The sequence below is a fragment of the Aplysia californica genome, unplaced genomic scaffold, assembly GCF_000002075.1.
Source record: "Aplysia californica isolate F4 #8 unplaced genomic scaffold, AplCal3.0 scaffold00061, whole genome shotgun sequence".
NCBI classification, from domain to species: domain Eukaryota; kingdom Metazoa; phylum Mollusca; class Gastropoda; order Aplysiida; family Aplysiidae; genus Aplysia; species Aplysia californica.
The window spans coordinates 1,930,480-1,946,379 of NW_004797331.1; the positions used below are offsets into that span (position 1 = coordinate 1,930,480).

Here is a 15,900-nt window from a genome sequence, read left to right on the forward strand (position 1 = left end):
CATACTGCCAGAGGTACACACTGCACACAACGCACAACACTCACTGGTTGGCTACTAGATAATCTTTCTCCCACAAGAAAGACATAGACATAAAGAGAGAGAAGACTCTCAGCTCTAAATACACATCACTTACAAAAAGGCTTTTCAAAATGACCACACAGCATGCTCTTCTTTCATCCCAAACATACATTGGAATTGAAAAGTAAAACAAGACTAAGAACTAGTTTGGTCACCATTTTATTTTCTTTCCGATTTTCTTTTTTGTTTTCAATTTGGCAACTTTCACTTTTTGTTTCTTGACAGCTCTCTGGTTCATCCATTGAGGGTAGTGTCCATCCTCATTTTGTTGAGTCTTCTTCTTGAAAACTTTCTTGGTATTATCCACTTCCATTCCTGTATCTGGATTGGATAGAATGACAAATTCATTCATTTTACAAATCATATATATATTACATATTATGTGACCCTCCCAGTCAAAATCAGTCATATGAAAGAAATATAAAAATTAGGATAACATTATTTCCAAAAACTATCCCAATGTTCCTACAATAAAAAAAAAAAAGAAGTAAATCGGACAATATTTTAAGAAAATATATGGAACTTTTAAGAGTGCAAGGTGCGGAAACACGAAAAGGAGAAAATGGGCTCCTTAATCTTGTCAGACAAGCTCACAACTGACCACACACACCTTCAAAATAAAATATTTAAAGTCGATTATAGTTGTTTATTTTGATCTTAAATGAAGCAAAAGATATAAAACTTTCAATAGGAAAAAAAAAATTGCATAGAATGTCACATTTTTGCCTTTCGAGCCTTGTACCTTATAATAGGATAGCACATTGCGTTTTACGACTGATAGTGATATTGACCGGAGCAGACAGATATATGTAAAGAGAACATCTGCTTTGCCTAATGAAGAATGGTACCTAGTCTCTACACAAACACTCATTCATTCTATTAGTATTATAATGACCCCTCACCCTCCCTTTTAAAACACTCCTTAAGGTAATATAGGATGAAAAGAGAGTTTAAAAAAGCAGCATTTTGCTAAACCAAAATCTGCAGGACTCTTCAGTTTACAGAACTTGCCCCTTATGAACATCATGTTCATGCAAAATGTTTGAATTGTCAAAATGATGCAAGCAGTTGACGATTAAATTTTTTTTATACGAATCGAAGTGACAGGGTGTTTTAAACCCCTACACTTTTTATAAAGCAAGCAGACGACAGAGGATTTTGAAAACACTCTGTTTAGACTTGATTATCCATTCATTTGAGTATGACTATGACAACAAAATGCATGCTTTAGATAAGCAAACAGATAATTCATGAGATTTTGAAGTTAGTTTTTGTTTCATGTAATTGATGGATTTTTATCATTTTAACATAAAAAATTGAAAGGAACTGAAGGTTGGATTACGGTACAGTGGAATCCTGTTATAACGAGAGGGAGGGGACCGGTGCGAAATGTCCGTTATAGCAGGATTCTCGTTATTAGGGATCCAGTAATAAATTCAAGGGAAACAGTAAAGTAGGCCTAAACTAAGAGTTTGGTGTTCTGTTTATTCCTTTTTGTATTTCCCCTGATGAGGATTTTGTTCGACATGATCTCTAAGTCTTACTTGATCAAAAATCGAATCAGGTTTCTTTCTCTAGCACTAGCAATGTTGACAAATTGGCTTTGGCGATCAGAAAGAAGGGTCTCTGGCTCTAGGCTAACTTGCGTTGTCGACGTTAGGCAGTGTCGTTCCCCACCCCACCACACCCTGGGGTGCGTTGCGTCTACTTGTGCACATCACACATTCACTCCATCTATCACAGCATTGTGACCTCTCCATCCCGCACCAGAGAAGTGAGAGGCACGGTATGCCTAGATAATCTAGACTGGGCTGGCCTATCACGCGATGCGTTCTGCTTGTCTGCACATGCCACACCCTCCCCACTCATTCGCTCCAGCCTTCATTGTTGGTTTGCGTGGGCTCTCCCATTCTTTGTTTCGCTGGAACACCAATAACTTTCTCAACTGGCGAGGTTTTATATGTTTAATTGGTCTGTGTGCTGGTCACATCAGCAGCATTATTCCGCTATAACCGACTCGCGAGACTGTCTGGTTGCGCAATAGCAGTATTTTATTTACAAAGATAAAGAAGGGAAAAAACAGGGTTTTAGAATAGTGTCTTTATAGCAGACTTCTTGTTGTTTCAGGACTCGTTATAAGTGGACTCTACTGTATTTTATAACTATTTCAATTACACGCCAATATGTCTTATAAAAGTCTAATTAGAACACCGTTTTATTTGCATATGAATCAAGTGATTTTTAGTTGTAGTACTTGACTTTTTTTTTTAATTGAAAAAGACGAGCATAGGCCTACCATGTTTGATTTTTCATTCCTTCATCGATTTTATTTTTGGCAAAGAACGCAAAATACTGAGGTATAGCTTACACCAGAACGTTCTTTTTTTTCTTGCTTACTTTGAAAACAAATACGACATTTCTTATCTCTAAGGACAAACTCAGACTCAGCAGAGTGGGAGTGGAACAAAGGTAGGCACTATTTTCTTAATTTCCACGAGCAGTGATCGTTTTGTTTCTTCACTCAGTCCCAATGATGGCCACACTGTCTTTCAATTTCACTAAGCTCTCTGCAAGCCTGAGATCAGTAAATAAATTGTCTGTGTGATCTACATCCCTTCTATTCCCTTTGAAATCAACAGCAAGTTTAGTGACTATTGAAATCTACCCCAGTCTTCTTTTCAGTGTCGGGTCTGGGGCTTGTTGATTCTGTCCAAATAAAGCATGCCTCCACGGAGATAAGTTATTGATGCACCAGAAATCAGTATGCTGTAATATATTTGTCAGGCTTGCAGGACATAAAGCACCATCCTCCTCTGAGGGGCAAGCTGTTCAACTATAGTGATATTTTCATTAGCAAAAGGAATGAAGTGGGTGCTACAGGACAATTTGTTTGATGGAGACTGCTGTTATGAGTACAGGATGCCAATGAGAGACTACATTTCAGTTCTGTCTGTGGGGCTCCATTTGTGGTTTAGGTCTCTGACACTCTATAAGTAGGCAGTTTAGTGAACATGCTCACTGCAGCGCGATTCAGCTTTGGAAATTCCCATTGAGTTTTGTTCGGGACATAACGTCTCATCGCGATGGTGGATTCAAATTGAGCCCCTCCCCCCACTCAATTTTTTCCTGCCCAAAGCCTTTCATTGTGTAGTGAGAAGAATCCAGGCTCATGTTGCAATAAAGCAAAAATTACATTGAGGTGCCTATTAAAATATCCGACGCAATTATTTCTTTGATAAAATTTCTTAGGTATATTTTAGTACAGTCCATGCCAGCTTTAAGTACAGTCATCGGGAGAAAGCATAAGCGTGCTTGAGTGCGAAGTAGACATAATCCAGAGATTTTCATGTATAAAATATGCTATTTCCCTTTGTAAGTACGACTATAGCGGTCCAGCAAAAGTGTGCACTGTTATTTTTACCCGCCATGGTAGTTTTTGTTTGCTTGTTTGTTTTTGTTTTGTTGTCGAAAGAGAAATGAAAACTTAATTTAGACGACCAGTCACAATACAGCACACTAGGCCTACACTAGGCGTACCACTGCCCACTGTGCCAAGTTCATACCACTGCTTTCATCCCACCTCGCGCGTGATACATATCAGGATTAATGGATAGTGAGGGTCAAAGATGAAATCACAGCGAGCCTCCTTTTCTCGTCTCCCCGACTCTCTTCGTATTTTTTTCGCCTGCGTGTAACTTTGCCCGTAGCCAGATCTTATGTCTACGCGCGCTTTGCATCTCCTCTCTGCCTTCCTCTCCGCGCATGTGAATGTGAGTGTGTGTCTCCATCACTTGCGTTCTCTGTGTTTCTCTTAACACACTCACTGCTGCTGTGTAGACGGTGTTTGAACTTCGATGGGTCATCATAAAAGTATTGACTGTCTTGTAATGAAGCGTGCCTGAAGCCGAAGTTACCATGCTTAAAGGCGTGTAATTTATATAGCAAAAATTCGGTAAGAGCCATTTAGCGTGCTTGAGTCCGAAACGAGCTTTATCAACTTTATACCGGTGTGCTTAAAGCTGGCACGGACTGTACGGCATCCAGATTTTCTTTCTTTTCCATCGCACTGACTGGAAAGAAAAATGTTTGGGCCTGGAACTGATGTGGGACATGGTGCAACCCCCCCCCCCCCCCCTCTTTTTCTGTCTGTCTGTTTCTGTGTGCTCCCACTCCATGCCTCTTTTCAAAACCGTACCTCTCTTTTCTTTTCCATCCCACTTATAGTACCTGCACTTCATTTTCACGTACATTCTCTCTGAATATACTTCTTGTCATCTTATTTCTCTTATCTCCACCACCGCCATCCTTCCACGACTCACTCTATTAGTCTGTCCCCGTAAGATTATGCGATTGTGCGGCCGCGTTTTTTCGCGTAATTCTGCAACATTTGCATAATTTTGGATTATCCACGGTTTTTCACAAAACAATTAATTAACGCCTCACCATCTGACTAAAGGGACGTAATCACCGTAATTTCTCTCAGTTAAGTTAAAAGTTGGTTATTTCCCTTATTAGAAGATCTTGGTTATGGGTTGTGATTTTGTTCCTTGAGCATGTTCAATTTTTCAATCCATCAAAAGTTGTTGTTCTCATGTCTGCTGATATTTCATGTTTAACAGGTGTCCCTGGTTTTAGTAATGTGCCAGCATCAGAGGTCCAGATTTCCCTTTTTTTTTTTTTTTTTTTTTACTTTTTTCTTTCCTCTATAGATCTTGATCTACAGTTGAAAGTTACAGAGATTTTTTTTTTTTAATTAATTTTTTTAAACTGATGCGTATTGTTTTCTTTTCCAAATACACAACAAGTTACTGATACTGATATATTCTGTTTTCAATTTTTCTGTAGTACATAAAACATGAAAATCAGGAAACTTCGTGTTGAAAAAGTGCAAAACATGTCGCGAATGGTTTTACAGTAACTTGCATAAGTTTGCTTTTCTGTGTGCATAATTTGGCCTTCTAAATTTGCATAATTCTACGGGGACAGATTAGTAGTGTAAGCCTATTACTCTTTTCCACTGATGAAACAACCATGAACAAAGATGCTAGCTGCAACAAAGTGGGCACTTTTGCTCCTATACACAGATCCATGGTGATTCTTGTATCAATCTCAGGCTTTATACAGTGGAACTTGGATTCAACGAAAAAGGACATGGGTTCCCTATTTTCTTATTCTTTTAATAAATAAAAATAATCCAGATTCAACAACAGGTAGATCAGCAGGCTCACTTCAAGGGTGAACAGCCCCCGCAGACATGCCGTCGCTCATTTTTCTGAGTAATTACCAACTAGAACCAGCTCGTTTTGACAACGGTAATTTCAAAATAAGACCCTTACTCTAGTTTTTGTCAGGGAACCTCCCTTTCATCCAAAACAGAAAAAGTAAAAAGCTTAAGTTCCGATTGACAATGGACAGACCACGAGTTGTCTTTTTTCTCAAATTCCAAATCAAATAATCAAACAAGGATTTCAAAAATTAATAAAAGCACAAGAAAAGGTAAGTCCACAGAATCACAATTCCTCCCACAGTTTTAAAATGAACCATACCTGAAGTTGAAGTGGATGGCTTGTCTTTTATTTCTTCTGCTGATTTCACTGAGGAAAATTAAAGAAGAGGCTGTATTCAATACCATCACTACTTGCTACAATTCAATATGGACCAACAGCTCATAAGATGCTCCTGTTATTGAAAAAGCATAAAACATAATCATACTCATACTCATAGAGTATGTATAGCATATTATAGAAATAGCAACTGTAGACCTTGAAACAGGCATGTCCAACATGTGCATAGAGCAGAAGGGAAGACTCTGTAAATATCTTGTTTTGTAAGAGTTTCATGCCTTACTACTTTTTGGAGATAGCCAGTCTTTGAATAATTTCTTTTTTGTTGTTGTTTTTTGGCAACACCAGATCTGTATGAAAAAGATCTGGACAAAAGACTGTACTGTAAGAGCAAACAAGAACAAGTTGAACAAAAGACTCCTTTATAATGATTCTAATTATCGCTTATGGAATGGGGGTTAAGCCCTTGTTTATGGGACTACTGATTATAAAACAATTATTTTACATTTCCTAGACTGCTCCAGGTACCAAAAGGAAAAACTGATGGCCAAGGAAGACTATGACAAAATTTGACATTTAAAATATAATGGGTTGAATCTAGTTCTTTTTTTTGGGGCATATGATTATCATTCAGTCCCGAGCCAGATGAAAGCTGTAATTAATTAATGACAAGTAGCCGTCGCATGAATAAATTCTTTCATTGCCGTACCAAATAATGTTAGGCATAAATAAGGAAAGAGATGTTAGGATAGGAAAAATTACGTCTTTCTCAACTTAAACCTATTCATGAATGGCAAAGCTAAAACATACTTGTGACAACATTATCCAAATCCAGTTCTTTAGCTTTAGAAGCTAATCTCTTCAGACGATCTAAATCTTTCTTCGCAAAATGTTCACGCTTTACATTCCGCATTTGTCTGCGATGCTTGCTTCTGATACTTTTGGCCATCTGTGGATTTAAAAATGTTGCATAATTTGGTAAATAATAATAAATTAGATTCTAGTAGAACAAATAGAAGCACCAAAAACAGCAAAACTATTTTATATAAATCGTTTATGTGACTTCTTCGACCATTATTACTTCGAAGCCACCATCAACTGTATAATTAGTGTGAACAAAACAAAGCGTTACACTCCGGTCAATTGAAGTGTCTGTCCTTCACCTTCAGATGTCAGTTGCTTAAATTTAAGCAAGTGGCTATTCTCTGACGTCGTGCCGGTCAACAGATCGATGGCTATTCTTCGTGGTAGGTGCATTGTACGTTATGGTCATTATTGTTGCAACTGAGTTCAGTGCCAGATGCGCCTTCTTGTACTTCTGGTTGTGACTGAAGGTTGTTGGCACTTCTGGTGCTGTCACCTCTGACACAGAAATTCGTCCTCCTTCCCTCACTGGAGCTTTCATTGAGGAGTGGCTGTGTGTCCACCTAGCCTATGGTGAATTGCATTCTGAAGAAATGCCGACCCTGATGAGTGTTTGTTGTGTAAGGCACAGTAAGGCCATAATGTGCTGACGGGGAGATAGAAAGCAATGGAGAAGCGACATGTACAACATAGACACGTGATGCCGTAGAATAGCCATTAGTCTATTGACCAGCACGACGTCGGAGAACAGCCACTTGGTAAATTAAAAAACTTAGGGCCTACTCAGTTACTGCGAAACTTCCGCCATATTCGGCATGAAACAAAACACATGGTAAAACAAGCACTGGAGTCCATTTCCGTACATGATGCAATAAACATAGCCCACCCATGGGAGATTCACTAGAAACACATAGCATAAATAAAAGTTCAAGAAAAAAACATGATTTAAGCCTATTAGCCCCTTATTTTAAAGGCCAGCTCTATTCGGACTTGAGTCCGATTAAATTTTTTATCTATTCGGACCTGAATCCAAATAAGAGTTTTATCTATTCAGACTCGGGTCCCAAAAAAATGTTTTATTCATTCGGACTCAACTTTTAAGTGAGTTATGCGAGAGTAAGGAGGTTACATAATACAGTGGAACTCGGATTCAACGAGGTTGCCGGGCCTGACCTAAAATCTCGTTGAATCCGAGTGTTCGTTATAGCAAACACGAGTTTTTGTTTAGATAATTACAGGCACTGAGCAAGTAATGTATAAAGAGAAGTCACAAGTAGTGCCTGAAATGCCTGCATATTATGAGCTGTGTAAAAAAAAAAGACCGATTCGTTCAAATGCACTCCTGTGTCATCTCGATTGTTTACCAAAAAGTTGTGTTGCTGTGTAGAGCCTAGCATACGGCAACTTTAGATTCCATAGACCAGCGCACAATTCAATACGAAGATCTACGTCAAGACTAGCTTATTGTATAATAATGATCAGTTGCCGAGGGAAAAAAAAAGACTGTGACACGTTTGTATCTGCGACGTTCAATGCCCGAACCGCTACTGCCACCCTCCCCACCCCACTGACGCACACACACAGTCACACGTGTGCAGGCCGCCCATCCGACCCCGACACACGCCTGTCGAGTAGACTCGTGCGCGAGCCAACAACGCATGGGTTGGTATAAAAAAAGGCCGCTGATTGGTTGTATGCAACCGGTTAAGTGAATAATGGTTCACGATGCAGTTGCTATGGATGGTTTCCCGGAATAGATAAAGTTCGTTCTGGGAGAAAAATGAGCGAAGCCACGTCTGCGGGGGCTGTTCACCCTGGAAGCGACCTCGTTGAATCCAGGTTACTTTTATTGATTTTATTATAGAATAAAAAAAACAGGGAATTTATCTCATTTTGTTGAATCCGAGTTCTCGTTGAATCCGAGTCCCACTGTATAACTGTCATCGAGGGATTTTACGTAAAACCAGAATTAGGACTAGAATTACCTACTAGGACTGCGTAATTGTGTCAAAAGTCAAAAGACTGCACTTTCATTGCCCAACGGCAGTGTCTCAAGTACACAGTAACTGACAACAGAGGGTCTTTTTTACCACCACTAGCCTCCAGCATCATCATTACTTCCACCAGCCTTTGTCACCCGGGGTGAGAACAGTGCAGTTGTAGGCTTCTCACTCGGGGCGAGACGGCAAGCCTTTTGGCTATTCTCACCCAGTGTGTGTTTACCGTGATACTCAGTGAAAACCACAGAATTCTACACTTTTTATTGAATTCTGTGGTCTAAACAAACGTTCCAGCGCTCTTGTGTTGAAAACGTGCAATTTTGTCTGTGGGCATTGAGAGAGAGAAGTAGCCTAGATCTAGCGAGAACTTCCAGGCAAAACAAAATGGCGACCACCGTAGTTCGGCTCAATTCAAAAAGTGAAATAGCCGTAGCATCTTTGTAGACCACCAAATTAGGCACTTGGATATCGGCCCGCGCGGCCCGAGATTTTCGTTCACCTGCGGCCGCCGCGTTTTGTGTCAGAAATCGGGCCCCGTGAGGGGGGTACCTATTTGTTTTGTTTCGTTTATAGTGTTCTTTTCAATTTATGGATTACTTCCGCCTATCAAATTAAAGAGGAAAGAAAGGCGCGTATTATGGCGTTTTCCACTTCGGGATCGGTTGTGTGTGTTCGGAGTTACAAGGAGTTAAAAATAAGGTAAGTTCAAGCCTTTATATTTAAAGAGTATATCTTTTTTTTTTTAGGTACTCCTCACAGTCTTTTCTTCAACCTTTTATCTCTTTTATTTGTTAATTTCAATGTTGTACGTTGAGGCATAAGCGTGTGAGCCCTAATTTAAATAGGTCACTCTCCATGAATGGGCATGACCTATTATCGATCGCGCTGCTGAGCGTGAACCGGGAGGTCATGGCGGCCATTGCGGAAAGCGAACTTAACCCACGCTAACGTGTATTGTTGGCGTTTATTACCTCTTAAACGGCATTGAAGAATGTTTTATAGTAGAAGATATGATTTATTTTAAATTTTGGAATGTAATAAGTATCACTGTTGTATAATTTTTATGAATTTGAACCATGTAACAATCAGTAAGGAGTCTTGGGTGGGGGGGAGGGAAATGTAACAGCCTTGGCCTTGTTTTGTTTCTGTGTTACTGTCACTGTTAGACCATCGATTTCACGCAAGTTTTTACTTCTTTTTTTGTGTGCTTATATTGTCTTTAAATATTTTTTCTTCTTAATTGTTTTTGTGTGTGCTTGTTATTTAAATATCTCTTTAAATTATCATGTACTTTGTCCAGTTTGTTTTAAGATAGATCTACATGTTTATTAGAAGATGTTTTTTCTCTTGTCTAGTCATCTACACCCTCCCTTTACTAGAGTTGTAGTGTGAAAATGTCAAATTTCCATCCACTGCTTACAAATGAATTTATTTACTTCATTGATGAATTCATTGCTTTCCTTTTTTTTTTTTTTCCACAGCCCCTGATCACAACCTGCCACTGTTCCATTGGATTTATTGACAGCTCACCAGAATAAATCCTGACTTTAATTAAAATCCAGAAATGCTGGCGGAGTTGGTCGAATTCACAGAAAAACTTGTTTGAACAAGTTGCAAAAAAATTGAGCACTTAAGAAAGCATTTGTTGCAGACAAGGAAAAAAAAGTCACATTAATTTAACAATATCAAGTTGGCAGACTGGGTGCACTAAACAATTGCCAGAAATAAAGAAAGAATAAATAAGTATCGTGACACAATTGCGCAATTCAAAAAACATGTCGTATTTCACAACTAATTGTCTTTGAAGAAGATGAACATTTAAATAAACACAATAAAAATATAATGAAAAACTTGCTGAACAAACTGAAGTAATAAAATTAGAAGAGACTATTGTTTAACTTACAGGGCAATCTCATGAGTTAAAGATGTAAAAGAGAAATCAAAGATAAAGACAGAGTAATTGATCATTTACATGACAAATTAAAACATGAAAGAAACATTCTAACAATAACATGCAAAATGAATTTAAAAAACAGTATTATCATGAATTAAGGTAGACTAAAAACACTAGTTTGCAGCAGCTGTAGACACAAATGTTAACTTTAAAAACTTCTATGCTCATCTTATTTTAGGCGACCAGCTGTTTTGTTAAAATATATTTTATTTTTTAATCAGTTTTTTTGTTAATTCTACTGATATTTGATATGTAGATGTTCCAAAAGAAAGGCCTTAAAAAGACCTTCAAAACGATACCTCAATTATTGATGTAGCTTAATTTATAAGAAAGTTATGGCAAAATATATTGACCGCAGGACGGTGCGGTCACGTTACACAACACAGTGTTACATAATATTACCCAATATTACCCACCACGATATATTTTAAAAATTTCGTCTGACTGTTATTTTGTCCTCAACATCACAAGGTTTCAGAAAATGTTTGGTTTTTGCATGTACGCAGCAGCATATTGAAGCAGCTAACATTTCCCTTGTTGTCCTTGCTGTTTCGATCACAAAAATTGCTTTTTTTTTCTATATAGATGTTATCCCCTCGAAAAGATCTTTAAAATGCCATATCTCAAAAACGGTTCAACATAGAGCAATAACTAAGGTAGCGTTGGAATCGTGTCACTGAGCTCTTTGCATTGGTATTGTTTTTAAAGCAATTTGAAAGCTTTGAAATTTTTATCCAAGTGCCTAACCAAATTAGTTTACTTTTGGGTCATAACATCATTTTTTCCCTATGTTTTTGTCAATTTGATCATCCACACCGATAGACAGTATTCAGAAATTAAGAAAAACAGGTCTCGTTTCACATCAGGTGAGAATAGCCAACGCTAGCAAGTCTCACCCGGGATGAGATGTCGATCGTATTTCTATTCTCACCCATGGTGTGAATAGCCACATCCTTCAACAAGTCTAAGTTCATTCTAATTTGTTGTGTTATAGTTTTTCTGTAATTATTTTATTTTAAAATCACATTGCACAAAATCGACAGCCGTGGCCTCTTCCCAACACCTCTTCCCCCAACAAGTCGAGAGTGTGTGATCGCTACGCACAATCTTTGCCCCTGGCAAGGTCAACTCAACTTGGTTGTTCTGTTCATACCAATGATGCAGGGAGGGCCAGTTTGGATAGAACAAGTAACTGGATATTAAAGCTCGATTGTTATCATTATAGGATTATAATAGAACATTTTTTCATAAAAATGATGGAAATATTTAGGAACAAGGGTTGGAAGTCGGAATGGACATCATGCTGGACTCAATTCACAGTCCGAATATAGTCTAACTTTTGTCTAATCGGACTCGAGTCTGAATAGTCACTATGACTAAAAAAAAAGAAAAAGAGGCGGTTGTTCTTCCTGATTGAGAATTGAGATTGATTATAGATCTAGATTCTAATAATAATTGATAAGTTGTTCATCAAGTTGTCACTGTTGTGAGTTCCCACAGCAAAAGAAGGAAGAAAAAATATTTTTAATCATCCAAAATTTCTGTAGGCTATATTCAAGTACTTAAGGCACTCTTCGGGAGAAGTGGTCCCGGCCTAACTCCATTACTCCGTAGACATTTTATACACAAAAATGGAAACAAAAACGAAAGTCGAGTAAAAAAGCTGACTGAGTTGCCAGGGTGAAAATTCCATAGGTAAATTCATTAAGTTAAGATTCCATAAAGGTCTAAACCCATTTTAGACTATTTTTCGGCACTATTTTAAGGTTTCTTAGTGCGCTGAGAACAATCATGGCACTGAAAACTATTAAAGTGACTATTTCTCCGAACGCTTGAGAAAATAAAGTTGAACTCTATTTCTCTTCACAGTTTCTGATCTCGAGATTTTTTGGTTGTAACGAGATTTAGGCATCATCCTTTCATAGCAATGACAATGGAAAATTAACTACCCGTCTGCTGGGACATTTCAGTAACCCACTTTCAGCACTTTTTAAGGACCCCCGGGCGAGTGTTGAGTTCCTGTGTGCTGTCGGCATCGTCAGAAGAGAGAGAGAGAGAATGAAAAATTAAATTTTCATCCAAATTGCTTAAAAATGGGCTTAAATGAAAATAGAGTAAATTCTAAGAACTATGGTTTTTTAATTTTTAAAACCCATTGACAAATAAAAAAGTTATGGGGATTTTTGTTTGCAAAATGTTGGAGGACCTTTCAAATAGGAAAATATCGCCAAAATGTTGGACAAGTCCATGTATTTTGAGGAAAAACTGTTCATAACTGGAGCATATGAATGAAACTTGGTATCTTCATGTGATTTTTAGTGCAGAATCTAGTTCTGCTATCACTTTTCAATGTCTTTAAAAAATTACTTTGGATCTTAAAGACTGATATATTTGAGTGAAATTTGTTGAATTGCGTGACATCGTTTTTACCGCGACGCGATCACCCCTTCTAAAACTCAGTAAAGCGCTATTGGGAAAACCCGCGATGAACTCATCGGCGACCTATTTAGTTATAGGCAGCCAATCACATGCCGCCTAGCAATCACGCGCCTCTTGCATGCCGGCGCTTTGCGTTTGGAATCTGGAATGCGTGATCTACTTTCCAGCTCTAGTGTTTTATCAATGGATGGGTGGTAATTTTAAGTTGGTACGTAAAATGTACGGAACGCAGAGATCTGAAATTTTACAGCAATAAAGAAGACATGTCATGTGGGGCGCCTGTGTGGTCGGCGATCAACGCGCAACTCCGCTTAGTTTTCGAACCGCACAGGAAATTCGCACAACATGGCAATATCTCCGGTTCTAGAAATCGTTCAGGATTGTACGCTGGCATGTCGTTAGTTTAACCTTTCCTCTGATTGGTTGCCAAGTTTCATTTATTTTCGTCCACGAGTTTTCCCGTAACTATACTTAGAAGAGAGTCACTTCTGATTCCGAGCGGCCCAAAAATTACCCCATTCGCGGAGGCCAATTTCCGGCCCAAGACGCAGCGGGCGATTGGCATTGCTACCTTTCATTCTGCCATTCTGCGAGGACTGGGAGGAAGCATTTTTTGCATCAAATTCAATTTCTAGAGCTAATTCTAGATCTATATCTAGTTTTACTGTTATAGTTTAGAACCAGAAGTAATCGTGGGTGGGGTCAAATCGAGCATCCCTAAACAGGAGTGCCGCCCCCCCCCCCTCCTCTTTAGAAAGGGGGGAGTCCACCCTGCACCCCCCTCTTTAAGTTACTTTAAGGCCACCTCTATTCTCACCCGGGGTGAGAATAGTGCAGGCGAGTCTTTTGGCTATTCTCACCCGGTGCGCGTTCACCGTTATAGCCTAGATCAAGGCCAACAAATTTTGCGTTCACCCTAAACCACAGAATTCTACACTGTGATAACAGAAAAATTGCAGAATTCTGTGCTGTGAACAAACGTTCCATTACAACTGTACTTGTAGCCTACTAAAAGCGTACAATTTTGTCTGTGGGCAGTGGAGAGAGAGAGAGTGAGAGAGAGAAAGAGAGAGAACAAAACAAAATGGCGACCCGCGTAGTTCGGCTCGATTCGAAAAGTTAAATAGCCGTAGCATCTTTGTAGACAACCAAATTAATTTACTTTTGGGCCACCTCTATTCTCACCCGGGATGAGAATAGTGCAGGCGAGTCTTTTGGCTGTTCTCACCCGGTGCGCGTTCACCGTTATAGCCTAGATCTAGGCCAACAAATTTTGCGTTCACCCTAAACCACAGAATTCTACACTGTGATAACAGAAAAATTGTAGAATTCTGTGCTGTGAACAAACGTTCCATTACAACTGTACTTGTAGCCTACTAAAAGCGTACAATTTTGTCTGTGGGCAGTGGAGAGAGAGAGAGTGAGAGAGAGAAAGAGAGAGAACAAAACAAAATGGCGACCCGCGTAGTTCGGCTCGATTCGAAAAGTTAAATAGCCGTAGCATCTTTGTAGACAACCAAATTAATTTACTTTTGTGTTTTAACATCATTTTTTAACTTTGTTTTGGTCAATTTGATCGTCCACACCGATAGACAGTATTCAGAAAGAGACACAGAGAGAGAGAAGAGGGGAGGAGTAGGTCTTGCGAGAACTTCCGGGCGGGTGAGAATAGCCACTTTCTTACTTTTGTGTTTTAACATCATTTTTTAACTTTGTTTTGGTCAATTTGATCGTCCTTACCGATAGACAGTATTCAGAAAGAGACAGAGAGAGAGAGAGAAGAGGGGAGGAGTAGATCTTGCGAGAACTTCCGGGCGGGTGAGAATAGCCACTTTCTAATTTTATTACTTTAACGCATCTTCCGGTTTTTTTGTTGGCCACCTCTATTCTCACCCGGAGTGAGAATAGTGCAGGCGAGTCTTGTGGCTATTCTCACCCAATGCGCGTTCACCAAATTTTGCGTTCACCCTAAACCACAGAATTCGGTGATCTTGTAGTTCCGTTCGTTAAAGTCCACGATCCATTTGTTTACATTCAGAGAAGAAATCCAGAAGTCTTGAAGACCAAATACTATTTGAATTAGGCTACACAAAGAGCAGGGATGCAACCTAACTGCAAAACATCAAATTAGGATAAAATTCAGGGGGGCATGCTCCCCTGAACCCCCCCACCTCCATATTTTTTTTTAGGTCAGGGGGGCAAGCCCCCCTGAAATCCCCCTGCTTGACTTTAACGAACGAAACTACAAAATCGCCCAGAATTCTACACTGTGAGGAAAAATTGTAGAATTCTGTGCCGTGAACAAACGTTCCATTACAACTGTAGCCTACTAAAAGCGTACAATTTTGTCTGTGGGCAGTGGAGAGAGAGAGAGAAAGAGAGAGAGGAGTAGCGCGAGAATTTCCGGGCAAAACAAAATGGCGACCCGCGTAGTTCGGCTCGATTCGAAAAGTTAAATAGCCGTAGCATCTTTGTAGACAACCAAATTAATTTACTTTGTTTTAACATCATTTTTTAACTTTGTTTTGGTCAATTTGATCGTCCACACCGATAGACAGTATTCAGAAAGAGACAGAGAGAGAGAGAGAAGAGGGGATGAGTTGATCTTGCGAGAACTTCCGGGCGGGAGAGAAATAGCCACTTTCTTTTTTGTTCCAGACCGAGTGTGTAAAAGATGATCTAAATGTCTATGGAATTAGGCCGGGACCACTTCTCCCGAAGAGTGCCGAGTATAAGATCCAGCATAATTTGGAGACAATAGCAAAAGCCTAGAAAGGAAACTCACATTGCTTTGGGAAACTATAATAGTCACCCTGTGCCTGTCGTGCCGTCGTCAACACACGCTGTTGGACTTGTTGTTTTCTTTTCTCCGGTCTCCGATACCAGATTTACATTAGGCAAGAGCTGGAAAATGCAAAACTTGAGCGACTTTAACAAATATCTACGATTGAAAACTAATTGTTTAATTATATTATTATTTCTTTTGTTAACAATATTTCTA

The 15,900-nt window shown here is 39.1% G+C and overlaps 1 protein-coding gene and 1 long non-coding RNA gene across 2 annotated transcripts; one reads left to right on the forward strand and one right to left on the reverse strand.

Annotated features, from left to right (window-relative positions):
- Positions 1 to 221: 221 nt before the first annotated feature.
- LOC101850066 (protein LLP) lies at positions 222 to 15,806 on the reverse strand. The gene is made up of 4 exons (XM_005093312.3): positions 15,685 to 15,806; positions 6,453 to 6,591; positions 5,625 to 5,672; positions 222 to 399 (listed from the first exon to the last, which is right to left on the reverse strand). The coding sequence occupies exons 2-4, from the start codon at positions 6,589 to 6,591 to the stop codon at positions 230 to 232; spliced, it is 357 nt and encodes a 118-aa protein (XP_005093369.1). The 5' UTR covers positions 15,685 to 15,806; the 3' UTR covers positions 222 to 229.
- Positions 8,962 to 10,162, forward strand: LOC106011136. Its single transcript, XR_001184677.2, has 2 exons — positions 8,962 to 9,205; positions 9,988 to 10,162. It is a non-coding gene; the product is annotated as an uncharacterized LOC106011136 (long non-coding RNA).
- Positions 15,807 to 15,900: the final 94 nt, after the last annotated feature.

Excerpts from the sequence above, each read along its gene's own strand:
- LOC101850066 (XM_005093312.3), bottom strand. The coding sequence starts at position 6,591 with ATGGCCAAAAGTATCAGAAGCAAGCATCGCAGACAAATGCGGAATGTA. Across the intron at positions 5,673-6,452 it reads TTTGGATAATGTTGTCACAA|TGAAATCAGCAGAAGAAATA; the intron begins GTATGTTTTAGC and ends AATTTTCCTCAG. Across the intron at positions 400-5,624 it reads GCCATCCACTTCAACTTCAG|ATACAGGAATGGAAGTGGAT; the intron begins GTATGGTTCATT and ends TATCCAATCCAG.